General features: G+C 40.6%; 2 protein-coding genes across 3 annotated transcripts in view; both read left to right on the forward strand.

Moving 5' to 3' along the window:
* Positions 1-27,957, forward strand: HSDL2 (hydroxysteroid dehydrogenase like 2). Of its 2 annotated transcripts, XM_065550559.1 has the most exons (11): positions 1-249; positions 3,546-3,709; positions 5,659-5,757; positions 5,952-6,066; positions 9,937-10,040; positions 11,108-11,206; positions 19,879-20,073; positions 20,618-20,689; positions 24,904-25,137; positions 25,473-25,601; positions 26,876-27,957. In XM_065550559.1, exons 1-11 carry the CDS (start codon positions 233-235, stop codon positions 26,986-26,988), a joined length of 1,341 nt encoding a protein of 446 aa, XP_065406631.1. In that variant the 5' UTR covers positions 1-232; the 3' UTR covers positions 26,989-27,957. The 2 variants fall into 2 exon arrangements, with proteins under 2 accessions (XP_065406631.1, XP_065406632.1); XM_065550560.1 differs by lacking the exon at positions 24,904-25,137 and having other exon boundaries at positions 11-249.
* SNX30 (sorting nexin family member 30) overlaps positions 1-27,989 on the forward strand; it is a 582,715-nt gene that overhangs the window by 254,868 nt on the left and 299,858 nt on the right. The gene's annotated exons all lie outside the window — the stretch shown is intronic.

Here is a 27,989-nt window from a genome sequence, read left to right on the forward strand (position 1 = left end):
TCGGTGGGCGGGGCGAGTGCGACGCGGGACTAGCGGTGACGTGTCGCCCCCATTGTTATGCCCTTTCCCCCAGTGCCGCTCGGCCGTTGGAATCCGGCGCGCCAGGCCCGAGCCTGCGAGACACGCGCCGCGCGCCGGCCTTGGGGCTCCCCTTCCACCGCCCCCCCCCCGCCGCTGTCCTTCTCTCCGTCCGCGGGGCTCGGCCTCCTCCCGGCGCACGCGGCTGTCGGCCATGCTGCCCAACACCGGGTAAGCGGGACCGTCTGTCCCTGCGTGTGTCCGCCCGTGCACCCCTCCCCCAAGTCTGCCTGCACCCCCCGAGCCCCGCCTGTCTGCGTGCCCCCTTCCCACCTGCTTCCCCATCTGCCATGTGCCCATCCCCATGCCCCCCCCCCCAGTGTCTGTGCCCCTTCCCACCTCTGTCCTACGTCCATCCACGCCGCCTTGTGCTTGTCTATCTGCCCCCCCCCGTCAGTCTGTCTGCACCTGTCATATGCTTCCCCCCCCCGGGGTGCTTAAAGTGGTCTGAAAAAAGTGGTTGTGTGTGGGGGCGGGGGGGGGTGTCCATCATAATATGGAAGCAGCAGCAGCTTTGGTAAGATGGGAGAATAAAGCTCGGTGACCTTGTCCACTTTCAATTCTTTTTTTGCTCAGTTTCTGACCCTTTTTGATCCCCCCTTCCACTTTAAGCATTGGGGACCCCTCCCCATGCCAACTTATGCCCCCCCGCACTCGTGTCTCAAGGTGTGAGCCAGGGTGCGCATGTCCATTGTGTATGGTGCGATCATCTCCCTTATGGTGTATTTTGTACGTTCTGGACTCAGCTTTGTGGGTGCTATATTCGTGCGTTCTGGGCAAAGCAACCAGTTACGTAAAATATTCTTGAGGGTTTTACTTTTTTTTTTTTAATAGCGTTAATGTAACTGAGTCCCTTATTTCTCACAGTAGTTTACCCGATTATTATTCACGTAGCGGTGTGAGTGTACTAAGTAACTGCCCCAAAGGACTTGCAATATGTAGGCTCCCTCATGCACAATTGGACAGAATAGCAGTGCAGAGTGGGCTAGCTGGGTTTAATTGATTCATTATTAATCATATTTATTACTGTATTGCCCAAGGACCAACCCCGAATGGGATCCTGTTATGCCAGGCACTGTACAAATATAAAGTAGTTGACAGTCCCTGCCTTGAAGACTTTACAATCTAAATAGATGTGAAAGATGGAGGGAAGGAGAAAGGGGTATAACATACAAGTAAGTGTCTTAGTGACTGGTTAACCCCAAAAAGGCTTATTGAAAAAGAAGAGAAGTATGTGAGCGTTCACTGATAGTGATGCTCCCCTTGCCCCCACGAGTTTTCAAGGCCATGCTTCAAAGTCCGGGAGAGCTAGAGCTCTTCAAAGAAAAGGTTGCCAGAATTGTTTAATATGAGCAAAACATTGCACTTTTCCATAGTCTTGTTTTCAGAAACTGCTAAACCATTTTGTCTGAAATTTTCCAAAAAGCAGCCTGAGATAGAAACCTAGCATGGACATTTTTTGCCCAAACAGTTACAGTTTGGCAAAGATGTAAGCAACTGAAAACAAGATGTTATAATGGGATGTGTCAGGTATCCTTAATAATGGGCAGTGTTAACAACCCCACATATAACCTTTATACAATAAAAATGTATCCTATGTTTTCTATATTATAGATCTAAAAGAGTCATTTTTCCCTTTTCCATAATAGCCATTTTCCCCTTAATAGGTTGGTTTTCTTTGTGTAGAAAAAAACAAATTACAAAACTATGTTATAACATCCATGTTGTAACTGGGATCCTGATTTTGTAACTGCAGATGGGATCAAAGGTAGCTGCCAGGAGAGAAGTTTCAGCAGGGCAAAGGGTGGGAGGGCGTTGCGGGGAGGAATTGAATGCAGAGATATGGGCAATGAGAGAGCTAAGGAGAGTTTTGTATGACTTGCTGAGCAATTTATTTAAGACTAGAAGATTTTGCAAAGAAAATGATTAATCCAAATTACTTAGCGTAGCTCTACTCTAAAACGTGGATCAGAAGATACAAACACATGAAGTTGAATTTAGGGACAACTACTGCTTTTTCCTTTCATTTGCTGTGCTGGCTCTGTGGACCTAAGAGGAAGTGAATTTTGAGTCTTTTTGTTCCTCTTTATTATCAACAGTGTTGGTTAGTAAATTTCAGTTAGTTACACCAACCCCCTCACAGGAATCTAGTCAAGTAACTTTTGAGCTTTATTTGGGTTCTCTTGATCTTATAGCTGTAAATTCAGAAATTAACCTCAATCCTGCTGTGGAATTTGCTAGACCAGGGCTCTGTTGACTTCAGTGGAACTCTGCAGAGGTATACATATTTGTGCTAGTGGATCCAGTTGCTGGAACAGGTGACTGGGTCCCAATCTTGCCCTTTCAAGGCCAGAGAATTTTCTCTCTTGAGCGCATTGGGAATAGGAGCATGCACAGAGTTTTCAGAGAGCTAGCTGAGACCCAGAGAAAAGTTATGAATCAAGACTGGCCCAGATTTTCAACAGTATGTATGCTGAAGTGCATGTGTGCACAGCAGTGTGTGTGTGTGTGTGTGTGTGTGTGTGTGTGTGTATGGAAATTGGGGTTGCTCTTGCGTGGATTTGTGCACATTTGATAATTTAGATCTTTGGTTTTTCACAAAATAATTGACAGTTCCAGATTTTATGCAGAACAACAAAATACACTTCCCATTATTTAGAAAACCTATCACTTAAGAGAAAGTATTGTCAAATACTTTTTTAAAATACTTTTTTTAAATTCAGTAATACTTTGTGCTTATATACCAAAGTTTGACCTCAGGCTGTAATATGTTTACAAAGATAAGCTAGTTTTATTGCACTCATTTTAAAATTAGTTTAAACCAAGGTACAGGGAGAGTATAAAGGCCATAATTTTTAAACTTGACATCAATAGGAGCTCACCAACTCTGAAAATTAGAACACTTATTTTTGGCTCCTACACCTCCCTGCAGCCCCTGGCATAGTATGTTAGTGTTGTGATTATGAACTGAAACATCAGATCATGTTTAAATTAGAACCCTGCTATTTTTGTGTTTAGAATTCTGTAATTTATAACGCACTTAGCAAGCTGTGTAAGTGGATTATGCTATGCAGAGGAAGTTTGAGATATTGTTGAGATTACACTTCAGACACTGCACTCTTATTCTATTATCAGACTGCAGCACTTATAAAAGTTATTGTTTGAAATGGTGTATTGAGTATTCTTGCAAAACAAAGAGGATCCATTTGTGTGTCCCAACTAGTCTGTTTGGCCCTACTCTTTATAAACATATTAAGTTATCCACCTGCACTGACTTTGTCATATAATGTTGTACTGCAGCTTAATAAGTTTCTGGTATACCTACATTAATACTTATATATAAGAAATAGTCACAAGTTTTAGCACTAATTGTAATTATTTTTGGCCTTAAAGATAACTTAGAAGTCACTTAATTTATTGTTTTCACACTGGAATAAATGAACCCTTGTACCCCCCCTGGTTTCTAGGAAATTAGCAGGATGTACTCTCTTCATCACGGGTGCAAGCCGGGGCATTGGCAAAGCAATTGCTTTGAAGGCTGCAAAGGACGGTGCAAATATTGTGATAGCTGCTAAGACAGGCGAGCCTCATCGCACTCTCCCAGGAACGATCTACACTGCTGCAGAAGAGAGTAAGTTTTAAAGAGAGAGGACAGTCTTGTTAAGGTGTTTGACTGGGACTCTGGAGACCCAAGTTCATTTCCTGGCTCTGCCACAGACTGTGTGACCTTGGGCAAATCACTTAGTCTCTCTCAGACCCTGTTGCCCATATGTAAACTAGGAATAATACTTGCTCTGTCTCACAGAGGTGTTGTCAAAGTAAATGTATTAATGTGTGTTAGGAGTAAAGAGACTATGGTAATGGAGACTGTATCTGTGTAAAGTGTGTGCACATGTGTATACATGATAGATATGTTGATAGAGAGCTTACAGTGTTGGCACATACTATTCATTTAGTTTCTTTTCAGTGTTAAATGGTATTCAAAGAATAAAGTGTGATGTGATATTCCAATTAAAAAAAAACTTCCTAGAATTTGATTATTGTTGTAATGAAACAATAGTTGGTTAGATATGACTTGTTTCTTTAATTCTAAATTTTTTACAATTTAAAATATCCATTGAACCATTAATTTAACATGTGCCTCACCTAACAAACACGTTAAAAGTATTTTATTTTAAAGAAAAAGCGCCACTACAATTGTTTCCTTACTTTAAGCCAAGCTACTATTTGTTGTCAAAAGAACACGTGCAAATGTACAGCATTAGAACAGTCAACCTAGGTGCACCCCTATGCCTATGCACATACATTTGTAGGATCTAGCCCTAAAACAGTATTTAATTTGCTTATTTCTTGCAAGCATTTTCACAAAAGGAAGAGCATGAGTTAAATTACTCCTGTATGTTTTTTAATAGTGGTATGCTGTAGTCTCCATAATTTATTTGGGGGATAGAGCATCAGCAGCAATCCTTATTTAGGTTGCCTAGCCTTTTTCATTATAAAAAAAATTCTTCAGACCATTTTTAAGTGCTCTAGTACTTCTGTGGTTTGCAGCAGGTCTTCAAAATTTGTCAGGGGAATAGTTCTGAGGTCAGGAGCCATGCAATTCCATGCAGGTTTGGTAGGCTTATGAGCCACCTCTCATTGGTTTTATTCACCACTTCCTGCTCTTGACTTGTTACCAATCTTCCTCCTCCCCCACCCCCTAACTTTGCACATGCGGTGCCCCATCATGCCTCTCACAAAACACATCTGGACAGGACACAGACAAAATAGATTCTCCATCCATTCCCCCTGCCCCCTCAAAATACCCTTTGGCCTAGGGTACACAAGGCTGGGAGCAGAGACCTCCGCTCCCTACGGCTTACTCTGTTCTTTAAATAAATAAATCAGCTTGCTAGAGAAACACTTCCCTCTCATTTTTCCCGAGGTGTAGAATTCCTCCCTCTATTACCACAAATTATCCTGGCATGAAGCTCAGGATGAGCAATATTTACTCCTGGACTTGTGACTGGCCCCTTTCCAATCAGTTTAAGCAGTATGACATTGGTTATTTTAAAACAAATATTTTATTTTTTTAAAGGTACATTTGGAGCACTGTAAATTTATAGTGATTGAAGAACAGGCCATACTTTAACTTTTAGCTTTTTCCCAATAACTTGAAGTATTCCCCCTTTCTCTAAGGAAGTCTCATTGAGGAATGCATGGTTGCAGATTCCCCTTTACCTTTTGTCGTCAAACAGTAGAAGATGTTGCTATATAGGAAAGTTAGTGTTCTCTTAAGAATGAATGTGTCTGTGTGTACTGACCTCTAATGCCACTGTGTGGGCTTGTGATCCTTTGCAGCTCTTAAATTTTCTGGTTTGCCACAGTTATTAACTCTCATTCCTGTGAGGTGCTGAACAGCTTTGACTCCCCTTGAAGCCAGTGGAAGTTGATGGTGCTCAGTACCTGTAAAGATTGCATTTTATGTTTTTGAAGTCTGTTTGATAATCATTACCAACTCTCAGAGAATATTTTATCCCATGTTGGGTGCTCAGTGTAAGAGCAAGTTCAAAATGAAAAAAAATATATTTTTTACAGTTGAAGCTGCTGGAGGAAAGGCTTTACCATGCATCGTTAATGTGAGGGAAGAACAGCAAATCGCTGATGCAGTGGAGAAAGCTGTACAGAAATTTGGAGGTAAAATGAGTGATCCATGGAGGGTGTTCTGTGTGTGTTAATGAAAAGCCTTCTAAATTTTCAGTTGAAATAGTCAAAAGGTTAGCGTAAAAAAATTGAATAAACTTGAATAGTACACTTTGTTTTTTCCCTGCTTTTTGTTTTAAATGGTGGAGTTTAAAATATTAATGCAAAATTAATTATTTTAAAATCAGGAATAGACATTTTGGTGAACAATGCGAGTGCTATCTCCTTGACTGGCACCTTGGAAACTCCTACAAAGAAAGTGGATCTTATGATGAGTGCTAACACAAGAGGAACCTACCTTGCGTAAGTATTGTATGGGGGAAACTAAATTGTTTAAATACATCAGTAGATTTAATTACATTGTCAACCTCCTTAACAATATCACTTCACGCAATAACTTTTGTAGTTCTCTTATTACGCTAACTTTTTAATTTGAGGTGAAAGTTTAAGGTACAAGGTGTGTGTGCGTGTACACACACATACATACATGAATGAATAATTGGGAGATTCTGAATGAATGGCTGAAGATTAACTCTTGCAACTCTGTTATGGGTTGAAAGACTAAAGGATGTGCCATGTGTCATTGGAAAGGTTTTCCCCTAGGTTTGCAGCAAGATCTAGGGCCCAGATCTACAAAGATATTTAGGCCCCTAACGTATTTTGAAAGCAATGGAACTAAGGAGCATAAATACCTTTGTGGATCTGATCCTTAATGTCTGATCTTGAATGCTGGTGACCGGTGACTTTGTGACACAAAAGTATTCAGGCTCTCTATACAGGAAACAAACAGCTAAGTTAATGTAGTTCTGGCAAATGAACTTCAGATCGTAAGACCCAGGTTTTGCTAAAACTTTCCTGCTCTCTTGTTGTAAATGAAATTATAAATGTTAACTCACTTTGTATGTTTTTGTGGTGGGTATATCTTAATTGTAAATTGCCTTCTTACAAGTGTTCCTTTTCAGCCTTATGAAGGAAAAAAATGCCTGTCAGGTGATTTACAGTAAACAAATCAGAATCATTAAGAAGGAAGTCCGTTTTCAGTGAAAGAAAATGTAGTCTACAATTCCATCATAACAATATTGGTTTCATTACTTCATCAAAGATCACTGAGAGTTGACTCCACAATTGTATGGCTCTTTTTATATTTTGTTCATCTTTCCAAATTGGTAATACACTAAGTGTCTAGAAAATACACTAAAATGAAATCTTATATCTTTTTTTTTTTTTTTTTTAATCGTTCAGAGTTAAAATGGAAATCTTAATTTTGAGGCTTTCGTTCAATTAATGCTTGTGATCAAGGAGCTCTTTGATCTTTTGAATTCTATTCTTAGAGTGACATCTGTAGTGCTACGTTATAAAGATGAGTTTGTTTTTAAAATCATATTGTCTGAGTAATGAACCTAACATAGTGAAAAGGAATTGCATATTTATTTGAAATTATTCTGATCTTTTAAAAATAGTATAAAAACTGTGGGGGTGGGAATGGAGAAGGGGGTTGCTATAAAAGTAGTTTAAAAATGATAAACAACAAAAACACTTTTCTGTTTCTTATATTATGTTGTATTAAAGAAGCTGTACTTAAAGGAGGTGGTTTTTGTTTTTGTTTTTTCCTAACATAGTCGTGGAACGTTTTACTTAACTATGGGTAAAGTGTCACAGTTCATTAGGGAAAATCATCTTTTAGAATAACAGGCAGGAAAACATTTCAAGAAAATATTGAAAAGCACCCTAAGGATGTCTGTTGCCACATTTCTGAATAAGTACTCTCTTCTTGTTTTCAATATTACAGTATTATCTTTCTCAATAATGACAACCACATTCCCTCGGTGGTGACATTAACTCTGATTAATATCTGTAAGGAGTGCTGAAATTGCTATTATTTTTTACAGGGATAGCTATCTCTCCTTTGATTGCTACAGTGCATTAAAAGGGGAAAATAGCTTTAGTTTTGTGTTACACATTGAAAAATATGAAAGATAAATGACACCCAAAGGAAAAAAAATATACCAGGTGTTGTCAGTTGGTGTGCGTGTATGCTGTCTCCGTAATGCTGCCCCAGCCATGCACAGATAGTTCGTTCAGCAGACCTCGATAGTACTACCCAGAAAGAAAGATCACAGGCATGGTTCAGTGACAAAGGCACTCAGCCAGGTTTATTGCCCTCAAGGCAAAGAACTGGTGCCCTGGCTCTGTTGTTACAGGTACACTAACACACAAGTGCCCAGTGGCAAGGAACAGCTCAATCAGCAGGAGGAATTGCTGCTGTCCCCTCAGCCTCACAAATGGTTAAGGTGATGTAGCCCGACATTTTTAGACTGAGACAAACAACTTGCATACCACCTTACATGTTTCATGACATTTGCTTGTTACCTCCCTTAGTATCTTGCCCCAGGCGTTTCTGCTGTTAGGTCAGGATGTACCTGGGCTAATCTTTTGGAGGGTATTCACACACATATCCAGTATCTGTTGCTTCTTAGGAGTGCCTGTGTCCTAACAACACTAGCAATACCTTTGCCGAGGTCATGTATCAGACAATAAACTTGTAAGCATCAGCTTTAATACATGGCCTGACTTTGGTTCATGACATGACCTAACTTTGATGACTATGGTTCAGGCCTCAGATCTTACACCAGGCCCACTGCTTCAGGCTCTCTCTGTCTCCTACACCAGAGAATGGTCTTTGTTAATACCCTGTAACTATCAGTTCCGGAGACCTAAGGTATAACCTATCCACGCACTTCATCCCCTTTTTTCTTCTTCCCTTGCTGCTTATGTAGCCAGGTTCTATTAATAAATCTGTGAAAAGTCAGTTCTTTAATGATTTGTGGTAAATTCCACATGCAGGATATTGCATTTATTAAGATTGGTAGCATGGTTGTGTGTGGTATTTAAATTTTCTATTTTATACATATTCTTATCAACAAGTTCTTGGTTCATACACTTGCAGAAAATTAAACATACATTAATTTGAGTTATATATACAGTGTCAAAAAAATTGCATTGAAAGGTACGCTCCATCTCAACCAAAACCATCCTTGCCCAACCCTCCCACTGAGAAATATAATGGAGTGCATAGCTGTGCCTTACAAAGTGCCCAGAAGGTGAATAGACTTGAGCTTGTTGGACCAAAAGAAGAAGCAGATTTCATAGTCATGGCTGTAGCCTGTGGAATTCAAGGCAAACGTTGTTTTTCTTCAGATGAGAAGTAATTTAATGTCTGATAAAAATTAAACATTTTGTTTAAATATTTGAGTTCTCGTTGACTATGAAACAATTAAAGTAGACTGGAAATTTGTTTAATCCTACTTACTATTTTAATACTTTATTGTGGCATAACTTAGAGATCTTAACCAGGTTCAGGCCCCATTGTGCTGTGCACTGTTCAGACTTACAGTAAATGACAGTCTATTCCCAAAGAGTTGACAGTCTGAAGCCGCACCCCTGCAATTGACTGCACATAACTGCATGTAGTCAGTTGTGGGATTGGGGTCTAAAAGCTTACGTCAGTTTCTCGCTACTAACTATCGTAAATTACGTCACTTTCCAGCAGATATCCATTTGCAGCACTAGGTTTAGAAATGGCAATTGTATTGACCAGCTTTTATAAAATACAGTTTGCGTCTTATTGTGACAGGTGCAGTGTACACTGTAAAGTCTTTGGACTTCTGAACTGAATAAAATGGGATTTTCCCTATAGTATGTTTTTGTGAAAGGGAAAATACTTAAAGGATGACATGCATGGCTAATGTGGAAGAAAAACCTCTCTGCTTAATACATTGGAGAAATGGTTTAACAGTCTGAAAAAGTCTAGCTAAAAGTGTCACAATTAGAGCTGCTGAGCTCTTCTGAAAATCTGTCTCCATTTGTGGGTTTTAAGTTGTGGTGGAAAATCTGGCCCAGTGTGAATGCATAAATATTAGGAAGGACTTTTCATTTAGATAAGATGACATTATTATATTGGTTCTGTGTTTAGAATAAGCAGAATATTAATATGAGGGCAGGTGCAAAGTAATGAGATTGGAGGAGATTACTTTGAGATCTTTTATTTTAAAAGATGCTGTATGTCCACCGGCATCTTTAAAACATAGTGGCTTTGCCAAAATTATAATTTTTTTGTTTAAAAGAGATGCACCTGACAACTACTAACATGTTTAATTTTTGTTTCATTTTCAGGTCTAAAATATGCCTTCCTTACTTAAGAAAGAGTAACATTGCTCATATCCTTAACATTAGCCCACCAATTAACCTGAATCCCATATGGTTCAAAAATCATTGTGGTAGGTGGTGTTATATTTACTTATTTTTAAAATGTTTTTAAAATGAATGAGTAATTATGAAAGGCACAAGAGTGACAGGCCTGGATACTGAAGCCCTTACTTTACCACAGCCTATACTGTACCTATTGTTGCCGCGGAAGACTAGATGACATGCCTCGTGACTGTTTCAGGGGTGAGAGGGTAATTCAGTCTCCATGGCCCTGTCAGTCCTTTTCCCATATAAGGAATACTATTGACATAATTCCATGAAACACCATGGTAGACTGCAATAGTTGTCTTCATCATTTCCTTACCTGAAAAATCAGACAAAACTACCCCCAATTTGTCATTCTTTTATAAGAATAATGAAATACAATTTTCTAGTCAGGTGGGCCAGAAGCAGGTCAGACCCTATGTGTACGGAACAGCTTGATGACAATTCTGCTGTCTCTGTGCTCTTCAAAGCATTTTGTGCCAAAGGATGGTAAAAACTTAATTTTTCAAACCTACAGTGAAACTAGATCACCTTCTTTGTCTGTTTAAAAGTTTTTGTAGTTGTCATTTTAGTGCAGTTGAAACAATAATAAATGGCAATCTAAAGAAGTTAATCTTGACAGAACAAGGAGCAATGGTCTCAGGTTGCAGTGGGGGAGGTCTAGGTTGGATATTAGGAAACACTATTTCACGAGGAGGGTGGTGAAGCACTGGAATGAGTTACCTAGGGAGGTGGCGAAATCTCCATCCTTAGAGGTTTTTAAAGCCCAGCTTGACAAAGCCCTGGCTGGGATGATTTAGTTGGTGTTGGTCCTGCTTTGAGCAGGGCGTTGGACTAGATGACCTCCTGAGGTCTCTTCCAACCCTAATCTTCTATGATTCTATGTTCAAAACATTTAGTTAATAAAAATTTCAATGCAGACCCATTCTCCTCCCAGTTCTTTCTTTATGCAGATTGTTCCACTCTAAGGAACTTATTTTTAATAAATAATTACACTACATCAAGGAGTTAAGAATTAAATCAGTGAATCTTAAAATTTCATCACAGACATTATATTTTTACCTTACTAAATAAAATTCTTACTTTGTCTTAGCTTATACCATTTCTAAATATGGCATGTCCATGTGTGTGCTGGGAATGGCAGAAGAATTTAGAGGAGAAGTTGCAGTCAATGCTTTATGGCCTCAAACAGGTGACTTGTTTTAAGATACTATAATGTTCTCTTTGATGTTGTTAGTTGCATTTCTTCTCTGCTCAACCTTCCATCTTGCAGACTTCATGTATGTCACTTTGAATAGGCTTTCTTAAGATTGTTCAGAGCAGGTATTTGAAAATGAGCTCACTGTCCTGAGGGGTTTTTTGTTTTTCATTGCTCATATTCAGTGTTTTTCCTACAAAATACTGGTGTCTGGTAGATGAACCACTCTTCCGTAGTTCTCAGTTGTTAGGCCACTGTGACTTTAATCAAATGGCTGGCCACATGCACTGCAAATACACCTCTAACCTTATATAACGCTGTCCTCGGGAGCCAAAAAAAATCTTACTGCGTTATAGGTGAAAACCGCATTATATCGAACTTGCTTTGATCCGCCGAAGTGTGCAGCCCCGCCCCCCCGGAGCGCTGCTTTATCGTGTTCTATCCAAATTCATGTTATATCGGGTCGCGTTATATCGGGGTAGAGGTGTAGTGAGTGGCTGCTTGCTAGCAGCTTATTTATGCCTGACATTTGACTGAAGCAACCTGTGGAGTGGTTGGCTCACTGACCCACTTTAAAAAAAATTTTTTTTAAAAGGTTTTATTTGCCCATTGGTTTTCTTAAGTTCATTTACTCTGTTCCCTTTTTAATGTGCACAGGACTCTAATGTAAACAGCATCACAAAAGGATTATCATTTGTTATATTATCTTTTTAATATATGCTGTGCCTCTGAGGAGATATTTGACAAGAAGCAAGTTCTGATAGTGTTTGGAATGCCTGACTACTTTGTCCTGCCTCAGTGCAGAGGGCTGGGCTTGATGACTTCTTGAGATCCCTTCCAGTCCTACATTTTTATAATTCTATGATATTTAAATACTTATCAGATCCCTCTCAGCCTTCTCTTCTCTAGAATAAATGTGCCCAGTTATTTCAATTTTTCCTTTTAGGTTTTATGTTTTCTAAACCTCTTATTTTTGTTGCTTTCCTCTGGACTCTCTCTAGTTTGTTCACATCTTTCTTATAGTATGGTGTCCAAAACTGGACACAGTACTACCACTCAGGCCCCACTGGTGCCGAGTAGAGTGGGACAATTATCTCCCATGTCCTACATGCAACACTCCTGTTACTACATTCCAGAATATTATCCTTTTTTGCAGCTGCATCACGTTGTTCACTCGTATTCAATTTGTGATCCACTATAACCCCCAGAGTCAGTTATTCCCCATTTTGTAGGTGTGCATTTGATTTTTTTTTTTTTCCGTTCTAAGTGAAGTGCTGTGTTGAATTTCATCTTGTTGGTTTCAGACCAATTCTCCAATTTGTCAAGGTTATTTTGAATTCTAATCCTGCCCTCCAAAGTGCTCATAAAAAGTCGTTATAAAGAGGACTACGATCAATTGGTCAACATGTCCACTGAAGTTGGGACAAGAAGTGATCGGCTTATTTTGCAGCAAGGGAGATTTAGGTTGGATGTTAGGAAAAGTAAGGTTAGTTAAGCACTGGAACACAGGGTTTGTGGAATCCCCATCACTGGAAGCTTTTAAGAACAGGTTAGAAAAACACCTGTCAGGGATGGTCTAGATCAGGGGCAGGCAAACTTTTTGGCCTGAGGGCCGCATTGGGTTTCCAAAATTGTATGGAGGGCTCATTAGCGGAGGCTGTGCCTCCCCAAACAGCCAGGCGTGGCCCAGCCCCATCCAACCCCTCCTGCTTCTCACCCCCCGATGGCCCCCTTGGGACTCCTGCCCCATCCAACCCCCCTGTCCCCTGACAAACCCCAGAACCCCCGCCCCGACTGCCCCCTGCCACCCCATCCAACCCCTCCTCTCATTCCTAACTGCCCCCCAGGATCCCTGCCCCATGCAAGCACCCCTTCTCCCTGACTGCCCCCTGCTGCCCCATCCAACCCCCCCTCTTCCTGATTGCCCTCCCAGTACCCTTGCCCCCATTCAACCCCCCTGTTCCCCACCCTCTGAGCACCCCAACCCCTATCCACACCCCCACGCCCTTACCACCACCCCAAACTCCCCTGCCCTCTATCCAACCCCCCCTGCTCCCTGACCGCGCTGCACTGGTAGTTGGCGGCGCTACAGCTGCGCTGCCCAGAGCACCAGGACAGGCAGCTGCGCCGCCCGGCTGGAGCCAGCTACGCCACCACGCAGCACAGAGCACTGGGTCAGGTAGGCCAATATGGCTTAAATGTCTTTTTAATTTAGGATGTATTATAAGTGTGACGGTGCGAGACTCATGGCCGTGGCACCTCCTGCTGGTCATCTCAGGGAATTAGCTCTCCAGCCTCCAAAGTGCCCTCTGCAGGCCGGTGTCCTGCTGCCGCTTGGCCCCCCTCCAATCTCTCCCAGGACTCAGGTGCCCCATTATCTGGGGTGCTGCCCCCGGGCAGTAACCCCTTTCTCTCAGGGTCTCCCCTCCCCAGGGAACCCCCACCCCCTATCCCCACCTCACCTCAGTCATAGGCTACTGCCAGTCACCAACTCGCCCCCATGACCTGGGGCAGACTGCAGTGTCAGCCACTCATCATAGGCAAGATTGGGTCTGCAACCCAGTGCCTCTATGGGGCCTTGGACAAGGCCCTGCAGCCTGGGGAGTTGCCAGCCTGGAGCCCCCCCCCCCGGCCTTTCCCCAGCCCTGCCTCACTCTAGGCACCCTGAGCTTCCCAGCAGCCAGGCCCTTCTCTCTTCTAAGGCAGAGAGAGACTGACTGCTCCCAGTCCACTGCCCTCTTATAAGGGCCAGCTGCGGCCCGATTTGGGGAGTGTCCCAGCTGTGGCTACTTCCCCAATCAGCCCAGGTTTCCCCTACCCTAGCCCTCGCCAAGGGCTGTTTTAAGCCCTTCAGGGCAGGAGCGGGTGACCACCCCACTACATAAGGTATAGCCACTTACAGATGTGATTTGAAAAAAGGAAGAGTGCTATACAGGATCATAGAGACAGCTTTCATATGCTGCTTATTTATACTCATTTGAGTATGAAAAGTACATGGATGCTTAGAATTCTACCATATTGGGCACATAAACTGAGTAATAAGGTTTGCACCTTTGCACCACTAATACATTTCAAAATTGTATTTTAATTGTACTGTTAAATGATTCAACTTATGTGCTTCAAAAGAAAGTGTGAAATAGTTCCCGCAAAGCAACTGTGGAACTAGAAAATTTCAAACTCTAGTGGCACTCCAATAAAAAAGGCACTTGTTGCTGTTGATCAAAATATCCAAAAAAAGAAATCAGATGTTTCTATCAATTACATCTTTGTGAATCTGTGTCTGAGAAGTAGCTGGAATTCTCTCCCTTCCTTTCCCTCCCTCCTTTGCTCCAAAAGCTTTATGGGCATTTTGATCTACTGCTATTAACATAAGTTAAACTATCAAACAAAGTTAAAAAACCGAATTAAATTCTGTATGTGAACTTAGTACTTACAAAGGTGGTGAATTGAAACTCTCCAAGACTGAAGTCCTTTATTTGAACAAAAGAACAGGTAGAACAGATGGCAAAAATGAAGGTTCTGCATGCTGCCCTGCCAATATGCTTCAGCTCTGACCTGGGGAGATCACCTCTAGCATTTGTCTGTACTAGGAGACTTTCCTGGTTATACACAGTTCATAATAGCTAAGTTAGCTGACATGGTGCTAATCACAACTTTCTGACGAGTATAGAAAAGGGCAAGTTAGGGTGAGCCACTTGTAATTAAAACCCTCTGGGATCAGACATGATACTGACCACATCTGTGATCAGTTTCGACAAGAACATGAATTGTAGTCCACATCATGTCGGCTGACTTGTTAAGAATCCTGTTCAACCAGGATACAATTTCCTAATGTAGACAAGGTTTGGCGCTCAGTTCTTGATCTCCCTGCTCACACTATCGTTGCAGTGCTGTGGATTTTCCTGTGTGTGTCTGGGGTGTACACCACACATGTGGAAACAATGAATAGCCTCAAACTATAGGATCTGGAGTTCTTCTTTTGAGGCAGTGCAGCTTCTCCACCCCCACTTCCCCATTGAGATGCGTCTGCGCCCTGCACCAATCCAGGAACTCTCTGGAAAGCTCTGATTCTTGGGTTTGGTTCAGATTGTGTCTCAAGCTGTAAAACATTTGAGGTGAGATTGTATAAAGAGACTGAGGATACAGCAACACAACCTGTGACAGCAAGCCTCCCAGCTGGGGTCGACAGGCTTGGGCTCACGATAATGCTCTAAAAATAGTTGGTGTAGATGTTGCAACTTCTGCTGGAGCTCAGGCACTGAAGCTTAGGGTTGGGGGTGGGCGTTAGAGCCTAGGCTCCAGCATGAGCTGCAACTTCAAAGCACTGGCTATTGCAGCTATTTTAGCATGGTAGCACAAACCTATGTCTGTCAACCCAGCTTTGGCGGCTACGCTGCCGTGAATTGTGTAGACTTACCCTGAAGCAGCAAGCTGGAATTTCTACCTCAGGTCCCCTGACTTTAGCTCTTGTCAGCCAGTTTCTTGCTTTTTCTCCTTTTGTTAGGCGTTTCTGCTGTGTTTCTTCCCTAAAAGAATCTACGTCTTTTAGGATTTAAATAGGTCTGATTCCATAGCAACTGCCTCTCCTAATCCAACTGAGTTATTCTCATGTCTTCTTTTTTTCCTGCCCTGACACTGGACTCTGTAGGAGAGGCTAAGCTTAAAGACCGTGTTCCTTGCAAAGGCAAAATATCTGTGAGAGACTCCCGTATACCTGATGTTCTTGTGGCCTGGGTAGAAGGGCTTTTGCCCAACAGATGTTTGATACTCTGGCCCATAAGGATCTTGAGTATTGGCTTCAGTGCTTGCAGATGGAAGAGGCTCCTGTAGCTCTTCAGGTTCACAGTCTCTGCTCCTTCAAAACCCTAATCCCTGTGGCTGTCCACGTTCATGTCTGAGAGATGCTCTATTCTGAGAGGGCCTTGGAGGCCAAAAACAGCATGGGATTTGTCACCAAAGTTGTCTCTCATTATCAAGTAACAAGGAGAAGAAACAAAAGAGAGGGTACCAAAATGGATTGATTTAAATCAACAAGTAGTAAACCTTGGTTTACATCATTGATTTTAATCTTGTTTTGCATTTGTACTTTTTAGTTCTTTTCCTAAAGAAAGGTTGATGCTCATTGGTTGGTAATGATTAAAACGTGTTGATTTGCAACTAAATGTACCATTTACACAAAATTTGGTGTTACTTCTTGCCAACCAGGAGCATACATTGTATTTATACATTTTTATTTAAGCAATTATATAGTTTAACATCTATTTATTCAGATTCCTAACTTTTCCATTTTTATTATGTTAGAAAATGGTGATTGACACATTTCTTATTTACTAGAGGATTAATCTTTTTACTCATGGTTTTGTGTGAAGCTCTACTTGGATGGAAAGTGAAATTCAATTAAAAATGCATCATGTAAGGGTTTTTTTTTATTAGAATAAATAAAACTACCTTAAATCTGCTCGATACATAAGAGAAAAAAGTAGTTTCAATCAATTATGTCTTGCATTTTAAAGTGATTTTTTTTAAAAAGTATTATAAAGGTGGGTGGAGGGATGCACTAGTTTACCTCATGAGGTCCCTTCCAGCTCTACATTTCTATGATTATTTGTAGTTAGCAAAGTAAACTGATTCTATAATTACCATAGCCATCAGGATGTTAGAACTAGTGGATCTCATCTACTCACACCAGTTTTTATTCATACATTGGAAGAGGAAAAAAGGCTTGCCTGCTTTTTCAACTCCAAGTTGGAGTCTTACATTTAAACGAACTAGTCAGTGAACTAAACTAGTTGAGTAAACTGAAATGAAGATATTCTCTCTGCACTTCAACAAACTCTGGGTCCAGATGCTTAGTCAGTAACTTCTACCAGCTCAGTAGTCTGATTTTTGTTAAAAAAAAACTTTTTCAGCAAATGTGTACTGCTTGAATATTTTTCAATTTAAATTATTTTTATATAATAAGTAATATAGTAAGTTTAGGGCTTAACATAGGTTGCCAGAATTTCAAATTTAATTTTAAATATTTTTATTTTTAAAAAGAAAAATGTATTTATATCAAACCAGTTTTTTGACCATTCATCACTTTGTTTTTTTTTAAATCCACTCTGGATGGAACCTTCACTCCCTCTGAGTTCCAGTTCTGTTGTAAGAGATCTAAGTGTGGTGCATTCAGCAGGGAAATTGTCCAGTTCCAGAAGAGGAACTTTTAATTCTTGGAGTAATGAGGGAGAAGTCTTCATCCACCATTCTAGGGCCTGCGTTGCCTTCCCTGCTGCTGAATGAAGGATCAACTTCCTCCCTTATTCTGGCCTCAGCCCCTCTTGGCTCTGTAGGAGATTCAAGACAGAGACTATCCACTCTCGCCTGTCCTAGACTCTAACCTTCATTTAAATTGAGGAGAAGCCCATTTCCAAATACTTCATCACTGAGGATTGTGCCAAGGGTTTCCACTGTCTGCCTTGCTGCTATCTGGAATCGAGCCTGAGACTCACTGTTTTTGAGGCCCTTGTTTCCCTATACCTCATACTAGGCGTTCCTTGGTTCTACTTTCAGTACTTCAGTACAAGCCCTCACCATTGGGGTTTCAAGCCCCACATCGGCCTTCATGGGCTAACTTCAGTTTATCCTTATGGAAGCTGTCCACCATCTCTCACCATGGAGTCAGCAATCTAAGAGGTGCGGTGGGAGAGGAAATTGTTCTTTTGTCTCCCCACATTAAAACCATACTCCAATTCCGATTAAATTGGCCTCTAAACCTGTGTAATTCCAAAAGGGTGGTACAACTAACAGCACCTGTGCAATCACATATAACAGGAGCTCCCAGTTCCGGCTATTATTATTAAAGGACTTCTTAGATTGGGTTAAGTAAACATGTTCAAACTTGATATTTTGTGTGTGGAAAGTTACTACTTTTAATTATATTTGAATATATATCATCGTATTTTTTTTTAAAGCGCTTGTATCTTACAAACTAAGTATTTAAAAATACCATTGGACATACTAGAAACTCTCTCCATTTTGAGTGCGGCTCATCACAGGAGCCTTCAAAACCTGATGCACTGAAGAGCCAGTCTTCAAGCAACAACAACATTATAAATAAAAGAAATTCATTAGAATAAGTGCCCTCTGTGAGAGTCTGCACAGTAATTTATAAGGTAATTAAAAACTTCCTGTAAAATCAGATATTTTATATGCAGACTAATTTTAATTAATGGAGATATCCTATCTCCTAGAACTGGAAGGGACCTTGAAAGGTCATCGAGTCCAGCCCCCTGCCTTCACTAGCAGGACCAAGTACTGATTTTGCCCCAGATCCCTAAGTGGCCCCCTCAAGGATTGAGCTCACAACCCTGGGTTTAGCAGGCCAATGCTCGAACCACTGAGCTATCCCTCCCCCCTGTGGGTTTTGAAGGCTCCTGTGATGAGCCGCACTCAAAATGGAGAGCGTTTCTAGTATGTCCAATGATATTTTTAAAAACTTAGTTTGTAAGATACCAGTGCTTTAAAAAAAATACGGTGATATATATTGAAATATAATTAAAAGTAGTAACTTTCCACACACTAAGCTTTATAGTAATGAATATCTGTCTTCCCTAATTCACTTTAAGAGCATTAGAAATATACGGCAAGGCTTTTAAAGTATCTGTAATTCAACATCTGCCTCCATGATCACAGTATCCTAAATTAAGAAAGAGGAGTAATAGCTTAAAATCTTTTGAATGTACAAAAGGAGTCTCAAAATGTTTATCTTCAAAATACATGAAAAACAAAGATAACAAATTTCACTCCCATTGAGATTCACTCTCAAAGCTTCTGGAGGAAAAGATACAGGGCCTTGAGCAGCAGATGGAGTCATTGTAAGGAGTCACAAAGCAAAATCACAAGAGGAACAAAAGAAGGAACTGGGAAATACAAGTTAAAATTGTAATGGGGCAGTTCTGGAGGAGCAAGAAGTCTGAAATAAATATATGGTAACTAGGAAGAGTAGTAAGAAGAGCAAAGTGCAAACCTCTGTGAAGCATTCCAACTTACAATATTCTTCCCTTGAATACTTGAATAAAAAGCAGAAGACTAGCAGGAACAGACCCGCTAGAATAGATTAATAACCTAACCAAAAACTCGGTAGATCTGCATTTTATTCCTGGTTCTACCACAGCCTTTCTGTGAGGCCTTGGGCAAGCAATTGAGTCAACTCTCTGACTCAGTTCTCCATCTTTAAAATATCAATATCACAGAAGTTGTTGTGAAGCTAAATTTAGTAATGTTTGTGAGGTGCTCAAATACTGTAGTAGTGATTATTGTAGAAAAGACTATCAATAAATAGTGAGCTGTGTGAGAATATGTTACAGTGTTCCTAGGGAAGAGATAGAAGTCTCATTGTTTAGGACATTTAAAACTAGGCTGGACAAAAACATTAGAAAAAAATACTATGCTAGAACAATCTTATATTGGTAAAGAACAATCTTATATTTGCTTGAAGATCTCTTTTCCATCTCATTCTTTTAGTAATAACTTAGTGAGTTTTTTCAGTATGCTACAGTTCTGCTCTTTGCATGAAAATAAAATGATGTACTTTAAGTGTGTGTGTGCAGTAGGAGAAAGGAGAAGAACTTTAAAACATCAGTGCTGACCACCAAATTTTCTTTTTTGCTCCCTGAACTTTTTAGCTATACATACATCTGCTATGGATATGCTGGGAGGATCTGGTGTGGAACAGCAATGCAGAAAAACTGATATCCTTGCAGATGCTGCATATTGCATTTTAACAAAACCAAAAAGTTTCACAGGAAACTTCGTTATTGATGAAAGTCTGCTGAGAGAAGAAGGAATTAAGAATTTTGATGTATATGCAGTTGCACCAGGTAAGAAAGGACATAATGTTAAGTAAGTTTATAATCTGTTCTTCTGCTAACGACCTGTGGATGTTCAGTCCCATGGTACCCTTTTGCATTCCTAGAAACAGTTGGCCCAATCTTCCAGAGCCTCCACCCGTGAAACTTCCACTAACTTAATATCAGTTAATGAAAGGAAAATGCTTCCATGTCACTGACTTATGCTACCTGTTATTCCTCAGCCTGTGATTTCTCTCTCTCCCTCCCCGCTCCCCCCCAATTCCTCAAGCCCCTTCTGCTTTTTCTCTTCAATGAAATATTTTCTATTACCACTCCACAAGACTTCTAGTTCTGTTTTACAGCCATTGGAGAACAGACCAAAATCTAAGTAAAATCTGTCTCTAAAACAAAATATTAGGTACCTGGCTTTCCCTTGCCACTGACTTTTGCTTTCCAGAAGCTGTACAATACCTATTTAGAAGCCTAGACTTTGTTTAATACTGATACAAAAATAGATTATTATTTTTGCTGTTTATCTTCACTTTACTCACAATTTTTATTTATTTTATTTTAGGTCATCCATTGCTACCAGACTTCTTTCTAGATGTAGATCCTGATACTCTAGCTATGAAAATGGAAGCACATGGTAAGAAATTAAGTACTTACATCAAATTCATTCACTAAATCTAATTTCCAGTGATGAAGCTGAAACATAAAGATTGTTAAATATATTTCCTTCCAAAAACTTGGTCTCATGTAAGATACTTGGGAGGAAAAATGATTTCTCTGTGTGCGTGCGCGCGCGTCCGTCCGTCCATCCATCCTTGACAGGACCTTCTCTGTTTCTGATTCAGAGAATTTTGCCTTACTTTAAAAATTAAAAGCGGGAAGCACTCTTCATAGGTCTGAGTTTTTGGGGTGAATCAGGGACATCAATGCTTCCTGGAAAAAGAAATAAACAGTCACAAGCATACTTCTCAGAAATCTTTTGTGATCTGCCTCACCTAATTGTATACCCTTCAATATAATAATTATAGCTAACTTCCACGTTCACACAGATGAAAACGTCACCCTTGTTGGAACTGCAACCCTCTTTTTGGGAAATCTTGTACTCTCTTCAAAAACTGACATTTTCCTAGTTAACCAAAATAAAATCACCAAAATGGACCTACAGTTTCTGCAGCAATGTCAAGAAAGGGGCAAGGGCACAGTGCAGAAGGAAGAAAAGGTGAGAGAGATGACCTTCCTTTCCCTCAGAAATACCATTTGGGTTTGGGGAAGGTGCACTGGACTAGGCGCCCCGGAGATGATGAGTTCAAGTCTGACCTCTCTCCTAAGTGTCATAATTCTATGGGTTTCACAGCCCTTTTTATTGAGCAAGACCTGAAGTATCATTTCCCTGCTCCTCATTTTACAGGTGAGATGACTGAGTAGCTGAGAAGTTGCTTAAAAAGATCACCTGGCAGATCTGGGAATAGAACCGAGCTCTCTATTCTAGCAGAACCAAGTCTCATCCACTTAAGTCATATTGCCTCTCAGAAACATTAGGCTAAATATATGTGCTTGTTTATACTGTCTGTAAAATGGGGTTTCTCCTATGTACCTACCTCTGTAAAGCAACGCAAAACATGCAGATGACTACTAGAGTCTATAAAAGTATGATTACATGCTGTTCTGCAGGATGGTCTTACGGTTAAGGCACTGGAGTGGGATCCAGGATAATTGTGTGGTTTGTTTTTTTGTTTTCCTTCCCCCCAGCTCTGCCACAGACATCTTAGATGATGATCGTCATTTAGCCACAGTTTTCAGAGGCAATATTATTTGTTAGTCTTTAGTTGGTTTTTGTAACTTGAGTAATCTGAAAATGATTAAAATGTTGTATATGTGCTTTTTAAAAAAGCAAACTTTACATAAGAAAACAATGAGCAAGAACAAATCACTTCATAGAATATTCAGAACTATTTTATCACTCAGCTAACTTAATATAGAATTAATTTTCTAAAATATTTAAAAAAACCCACTATGCAACCTAATAGTGTAAATTACAAATAAAATCCACCTAGTTAAACACTTCTATTGTGCTTAATGTATACATATCTACTAATCAAAACTCTGACCATCAGTATGGTAGGAGGATGGATCAATTTACATCTTACAAGCCTTTTAGATAATTAACAGCTAAAACAGACTGTGCATACACATACTTTATGCAAAATATGTTATTGTTTTGCCTGTGTTGCAATAATTGACCTTATTCGATATATACAGCAAGTTTGCAGATGACACTAAACTGGGAGGAGTGGTAGATACGCCGGAGGGTAGGGATAGTATACAGAGGGACCTTGACAAATTAGAGGATTGGGCCAAAAGAAATCTGATGAGGTTCAACAAGGACAAGTGCAGAGTCTTGCACTTAGGATGGAAGAATCCCATGCACTGCCACAGAGTAGGGACTGAGTGGCTATGCATCAGTTCTGCAGAAAAGGACCTAGGGATTACAGTGGACAAGAAGCTGCATATGAGTCAACAGTGTGCCCTTGTTTCCAAGAAGGCTAACAGCATTTTGGGCTGTATAAGTAGGAGCATTGCCAGCAGATCGAGGGACGTGATCATTCCCCTCTATTCAACATTGGTGAGGCCTCATCTGGAGTCCTGTGTCCAGTTTTGGGCCCCACATTACAAAAAGGATGTGGAAAAGTTGGAAAGAGTCCAGCGGAGGGCAACAAAAATGATTAGGGGGCTGGAGCACATGATTTATGAGGAGAGGCTGAGGGAACTGGGATTATTTAGTCTGCAGAAGAGAAGAATGAGGGGGGATTTGATAGCTGCTTTCAACTACCTGAAAGGGGGTTCCAAAGAGGATGGATCTTAGACTCTTCTCAGTGGTACCAGATGATAGAACAAGGAGTAATGGTCTCAAGTTGAAGTGGAGGAGGTTTAGGTTGGATATAAGGAAAAACTTTTTCACTAGGAGGGTGGTGAAGCACTGGAATGGGTTACCTAGGGAGATGGTGGAATTTCCTTCCTTAGAGGTTTTTAAGGTCAGGCTTGACAAAGCCCTGGCTGGGATGATTTAGTGGGGGATTGGTCCTGCTTTGAGCAGGGGGTTGGACTAGATGACCTCCTGAGGTCCCTTCCAACCCTTATATTCTATGGTTCTATGATACATAACCATTTAAAAGAAAGCATAGAGAATAATTTTAGTACTGTATAATGTTACACTCTTTACGTAGAGTTTGTTGTAAATAAATTGTGTAAAGCTCAGAATTAAGATTTAATTCAATTTGTTACTGGGGGGGTGGTTTCTGTGTGCATGTATGGGAGGCGAAATATGAACCATAGAATCATAGAAATGTAGGGCTGACAGAGTCCTTGAGAGGTCATCTAGGCCAGTGAGTCTCAACCTTTTGGGGCTCATTTGTAAATGTTTATGGTCCGTTGCAACCCAGCAAATAGTCTGGGGGTGGAGACCCTGGGATGGTTTCATTTGGGTCCTGCCCTCCTCCTCCACCAGGGGGAGGGTTGGGTCCTGCCTGGCACTTGCCCTACAGTGGCAGCTCCTGCAGCTCCTGTGCTGTGGGGCTGGCTGGGCTTGGCTCTGTGCTCCAGGCGTTGCAGCCTCCAATGTTGCAGTGCCGCTCAGGTTTGTCCCTGTCCTTGGATTGGACCAAATTTGTGTGAGTGGAGTTGTGACCTGGCTCATAGGGTTGCAGTGCCACTCTCTCAAATTTGGCCTACCCAGACTTCCATCGTTATGATGGCTGGGCAAAACCTGAGTGGCGCTGGGACCCCAGAGCAGGGTTTCTCAGGACAAACTTTTTGGTGGCCTCAGACACTTTTTCCTAAAATACTTAATTAGCTTTAAGAAAAACAAATAAATATGCACGTATACATGTCCAAATCATTGTAATTTATTGATTGCTAGCTAGTAAGTCTGTTGTGAAAAGTGATATTAACATACAAATATCACTTTTCACAGCAGACGTACTCAGCCCTGCCAAGCCTGGGGACAAATTAAGCCCTGGATGAGGGATTAGGGGAGGCAGGTGGGGCTAGAGCCTGAAGCCCCGCCACTGGAGCCTACGGCCTGCCACTGTGCAGCTGGAGCCTGGGACTGGAGCCCAAAGTCCTGCTGCCAGAGCATGCCAGCCCACCACCCCAGGACTGAAGCTCAAAGCCTGAGCCCCACAGCCCTTGGGAAGGTGGGGAACTCACCGGCTGCCTGCTCCTCCAGCATTGTGCCCCAGGTGTCTCCGGGGGGGGGCAGGGTCCAACCCCTGCTGACAGCCCCAGCAACCGACACCAAGGTGGTGCATCCTGGAGCAACAGGGAGAGAGAGGAGCTGTTACTGCACAGACAACCCACAAGAAAAGCCCCTGGTGGCCGCATTTGAGAAATGCTGCCCCAGAGATTGCAGTGCCTAGAGCAGGGAGGTGAGCCCAGCCAGCCCTGTGGGACAGGAGCCGCCACGCGACCCTTTGAAACATTCTGGCAGCTCAATTTTAGGTCCCAACCCATGAGTTGAGAAACCCTGATGTAGTCCATTCCATCCCCTATTTTGAGGCAGGACCAGTATAGCTTTGCCCTCAATGGAGTGTGGGTCATCACAGGATAAGCTTCAGTTCTCCATCCCCTTTCTTCTTAATATTCACGTTGACTAAAAATGCACTTTTCAGCCTTAATTCTAAATTAGCAAATTCTTTCTTTTGTGTGGCAGTTGATAAAATATATTTCCTCAGTCTTAAGATCTAGAACGCTGTTGATGTTTTAAAATGCAGTAGGTACTTTTAAACAGATTTTTCTAGCGCAATGGTTTAAAAAAGTATCTACTTCATTCAGTGGAAAAAACCCTTCTTCTAGGTGCTTCTCCAGTGTTCAAAGAGGGGAAGAAAATAGAATCAGCCAAGCATGAAGGCCCCGATGGAGCCAAGCATGAAGGCCCCGATGGAGCCAAGCATGAAGGCCCCGATGGAGCTGAGTCTGCTGCGGTTAAGCCTTTGGGACCGGTTGCAGAAACATTTAAAATTATTAAGGGAGTAATCAGTGAAGATGTTGTAAGGTCTACCCAAGGTGTTTATCTGTTTGAACTATCTGGTAAGGAAGACTTTCTTCTATTAAATCTTCACCTACAAATTTACAGTGAAATACATTCAGCATTTGCACAAAGAAATACTTCATTCTTAGTTCGTCCAAAGGAACAGTGAGTGAAGAGGTTTTTTTGTTTGACACCTTGAAGAATGTGGACACATGACCTCTTACCTTCCAGTCGTGAAATACTAAACCATTTAAATTACCATAACACTATTATCATCATTAATATCTTATTACACAATTGACATCAAGAAAAGTTACCTCATAGATGGTCAGGAGTTAGGCACAAACCTTGTATTTGATGTACTGTAAACTATTTCCATTGTTCTTGTTTGTAGGTGACGAAGGAGGGACTTGGTACATTGATCTTAAGAACAAAGCTGGGAGTGCAGGAATTGGAGAACCACCTGTGAAAGTAGATGTGGTTATGAGCATGTCTAGTGGTGACTTTGTGAAAATGTTTTCAGGTGAGTAACAAAAGGTTTTACCAAAGTTGAGCCTGTTTTATTAGTGTTTAGAAGTATTCAAATGACTAATTGATAATTAGATATTTCTCTCGTTATGTGTTCTCATAACCAGATGAATCTTAGGCTTTTGGTAGCGCTAGTGAAAAAATATTATTCTCTTGATCTCTCTCCATCTCTTCACTTGTTCTCGTCTGAGAATATAAAGCGTGGTGCTATCTTCATGTCACTGAAATCTTAACAGCTAGTTCAGACACTCTAACTTTCCTTCCCAACTTTTAAGATGTTTGAGAAAGGATTCAATAGGTCCATTGATCTTTCTACAGGGTCCCCTCCAGGCCCAAATCACCTCTCTAAAATTTTACATGCTTACAGTGTGCGGGTATAATGCATTGACAGAGTGCACAAAATTAGTTTTGTTCCAGTGCACTGATTTCAAATGCACACTCCAGCGCTTGTTTATAAGTGGTATTCAGTGATTAAAAAGTAGTTTCTATTAAGTGTTTGTAGTCTAAAACTAAACTTTAGCTAACGCTGAATAATTGAGATAAATTTTAACTACAGATCTTGGAAGCAAAATAAGTTAGTGCATTTGTCTCTCTGACCCCTGGAAACTTGAGTTCAAAATACTCAGCTCAAGTAAGACTGCTATTCTTAATCTAATCCTTGTTTGGTCATATAACAAAGCCACAACATTCTGCTGCACTCTGGCATTGTTAGCAGGCCCAGAATAGGGCTAACAGGAAATACTTTTGGAAAGGAAAAATTTCTCCACAGGTTTTTAAAATTGTATTTGGATGCTGTATTATATGACACTTTTTCCAGTTTTATTATTCCTTGGAATAACTATTAACACTCATAGATATTCAAAAGAGACAGAGCCAAAATCATAAATTCATCACATACAAAACTGTATATCAGTCACTATGATAAAGTCCACAAACAATCACCATAGAATTGTTGGCTCAAAAAAGGGAGGATCTCTTAAGCCCTGATTCATCAGTCCATTCCTATTCAGCGAAACACTTCAGCACGTACTTAACTTCAGGTGTGTGCTGAAGGGCTTTGCCAAACTGGAGCCTTAGGGAAAAAATATTTAATCAAAGAGAAGTGCAATTTGGCATTCTTAACACTAATCAAAAAGCATAAAAAAATTATATTGAAGAGAAGTTTTTATACCATCTGAGAATTAGTAGAGACTTTTAGTGATGTGTTGTCCCCAGTCACATCTATACTATTTTTTGCTTTCCTGATAACATTTTATTCCCTCTTTTTAGGCAAACTAAAGCCAACCATGGCCTTCATGTCAGGAAAACTGAAAATTAAAGGTAACATGGCCTTAGCAATGAAGTTGGAAAAAATGATGACTCAGTTCAGCTCCAAACTGTGATGGGAAGGCTTATTGTGTGGAACATTGTCCTTTAATAAAAATGTAACACTGTTTGTTGTTTAAAACACTAATCCTGGCCTTTTTTGGATGTATTATGAAAAATATGGAATTGACCTGATGAAATGTGGAATTGCTAGAGGAAGAATAACTTGACATTATTCTAATTAGGACAACAGATCCATCATATGGCATCATGTTCAGGTCTCTTCCTCCTCTCCACTGGGGTCTTGCACTCTGTGTGGGGCTGGAGGGTATTTCCATTTCTTCTTTAGGCTCCTCCTTGGCTTTGAGACTTCCATGTCCCAATCATCATTTTCCTAATGAAGGAGGCTTATATTGGATTTTCATCAAGCTACTCAGTTGCACTGAGGAGCAGTAAAATAAAGTGAAGGTGACCGCAGGTGTTTTCTTTCTTCAAGGGCTATAAACTGTGCTGGAAGAGCTTCAGAGCTGTTGAGAGAAGCCTTGCAGGGCTATATGATTAGTAGTCTAACAATTTAAAATTATTTCCTTTTTTTTTCTTGTGCTCTCAATATAAAAATCTGAATTGATGTTTTGAGGGTGTACCTTTTTATATTTTAAAGAAGTTTTCTATACTAAACCTTTTACTGTGGAAACTGATTTCTGCTAAAGAGTTCTAACACTTCTAAGCCAAACTCAGGAACTCTTAGTAAAAGTATATTAATAAAAAATAAACTATAAGCCTTTGTGGCTAGGTGCCTAAATAATTCAATCAAATAGCAATGTTTTTTACAGAGAATATTTTCAACATAATTGATTTGTTGCTGGAAACTATTCCTGCCAAGTTGTACTCAAATTAATTGAAATAAACAGTATTTTCTATCAGAGTGCATGAGCAAATGTGTCTAGAAGTGCCAAATAAGGAACAATTTTGTTTATTTTGAATATCTTGCTATTATAATTGAAAGAAATAAAGGTATTGAGAGAATTCTGATCTTCAAGGAAAAATTGCCTTTGTGAAAGAACTTTATTAACGAATA

The sequence above is a fragment of the Chrysemys picta genome, chromosome 6, assembly GCF_011386835.1.
Source record: "Chrysemys picta bellii isolate R12L10 chromosome 6, ASM1138683v2, whole genome shotgun sequence".
NCBI lineage: Eukaryota > Metazoa > Chordata > Testudines > Emydidae > Chrysemys > Chrysemys picta.

Excerpts from the sequence above, each read along its gene's own strand:
- HSDL2 (XM_065550559.1), top strand. Across the intron at positions 5,758-5,951 it reads AGCTGTACAGAAATTTGGAG|GAATAGACATTTTGGTGAAC; the intron begins GTAAAATGAGTG and ends TTTTAAAATCAG. Across the intron at positions 20,074-20,617 it reads TGTATATGCAGTTGCACCAG|GTCATCCATTGCTACCAGAC; the intron begins GTAAGAAAGGAC and ends ATTTTATTTTAG.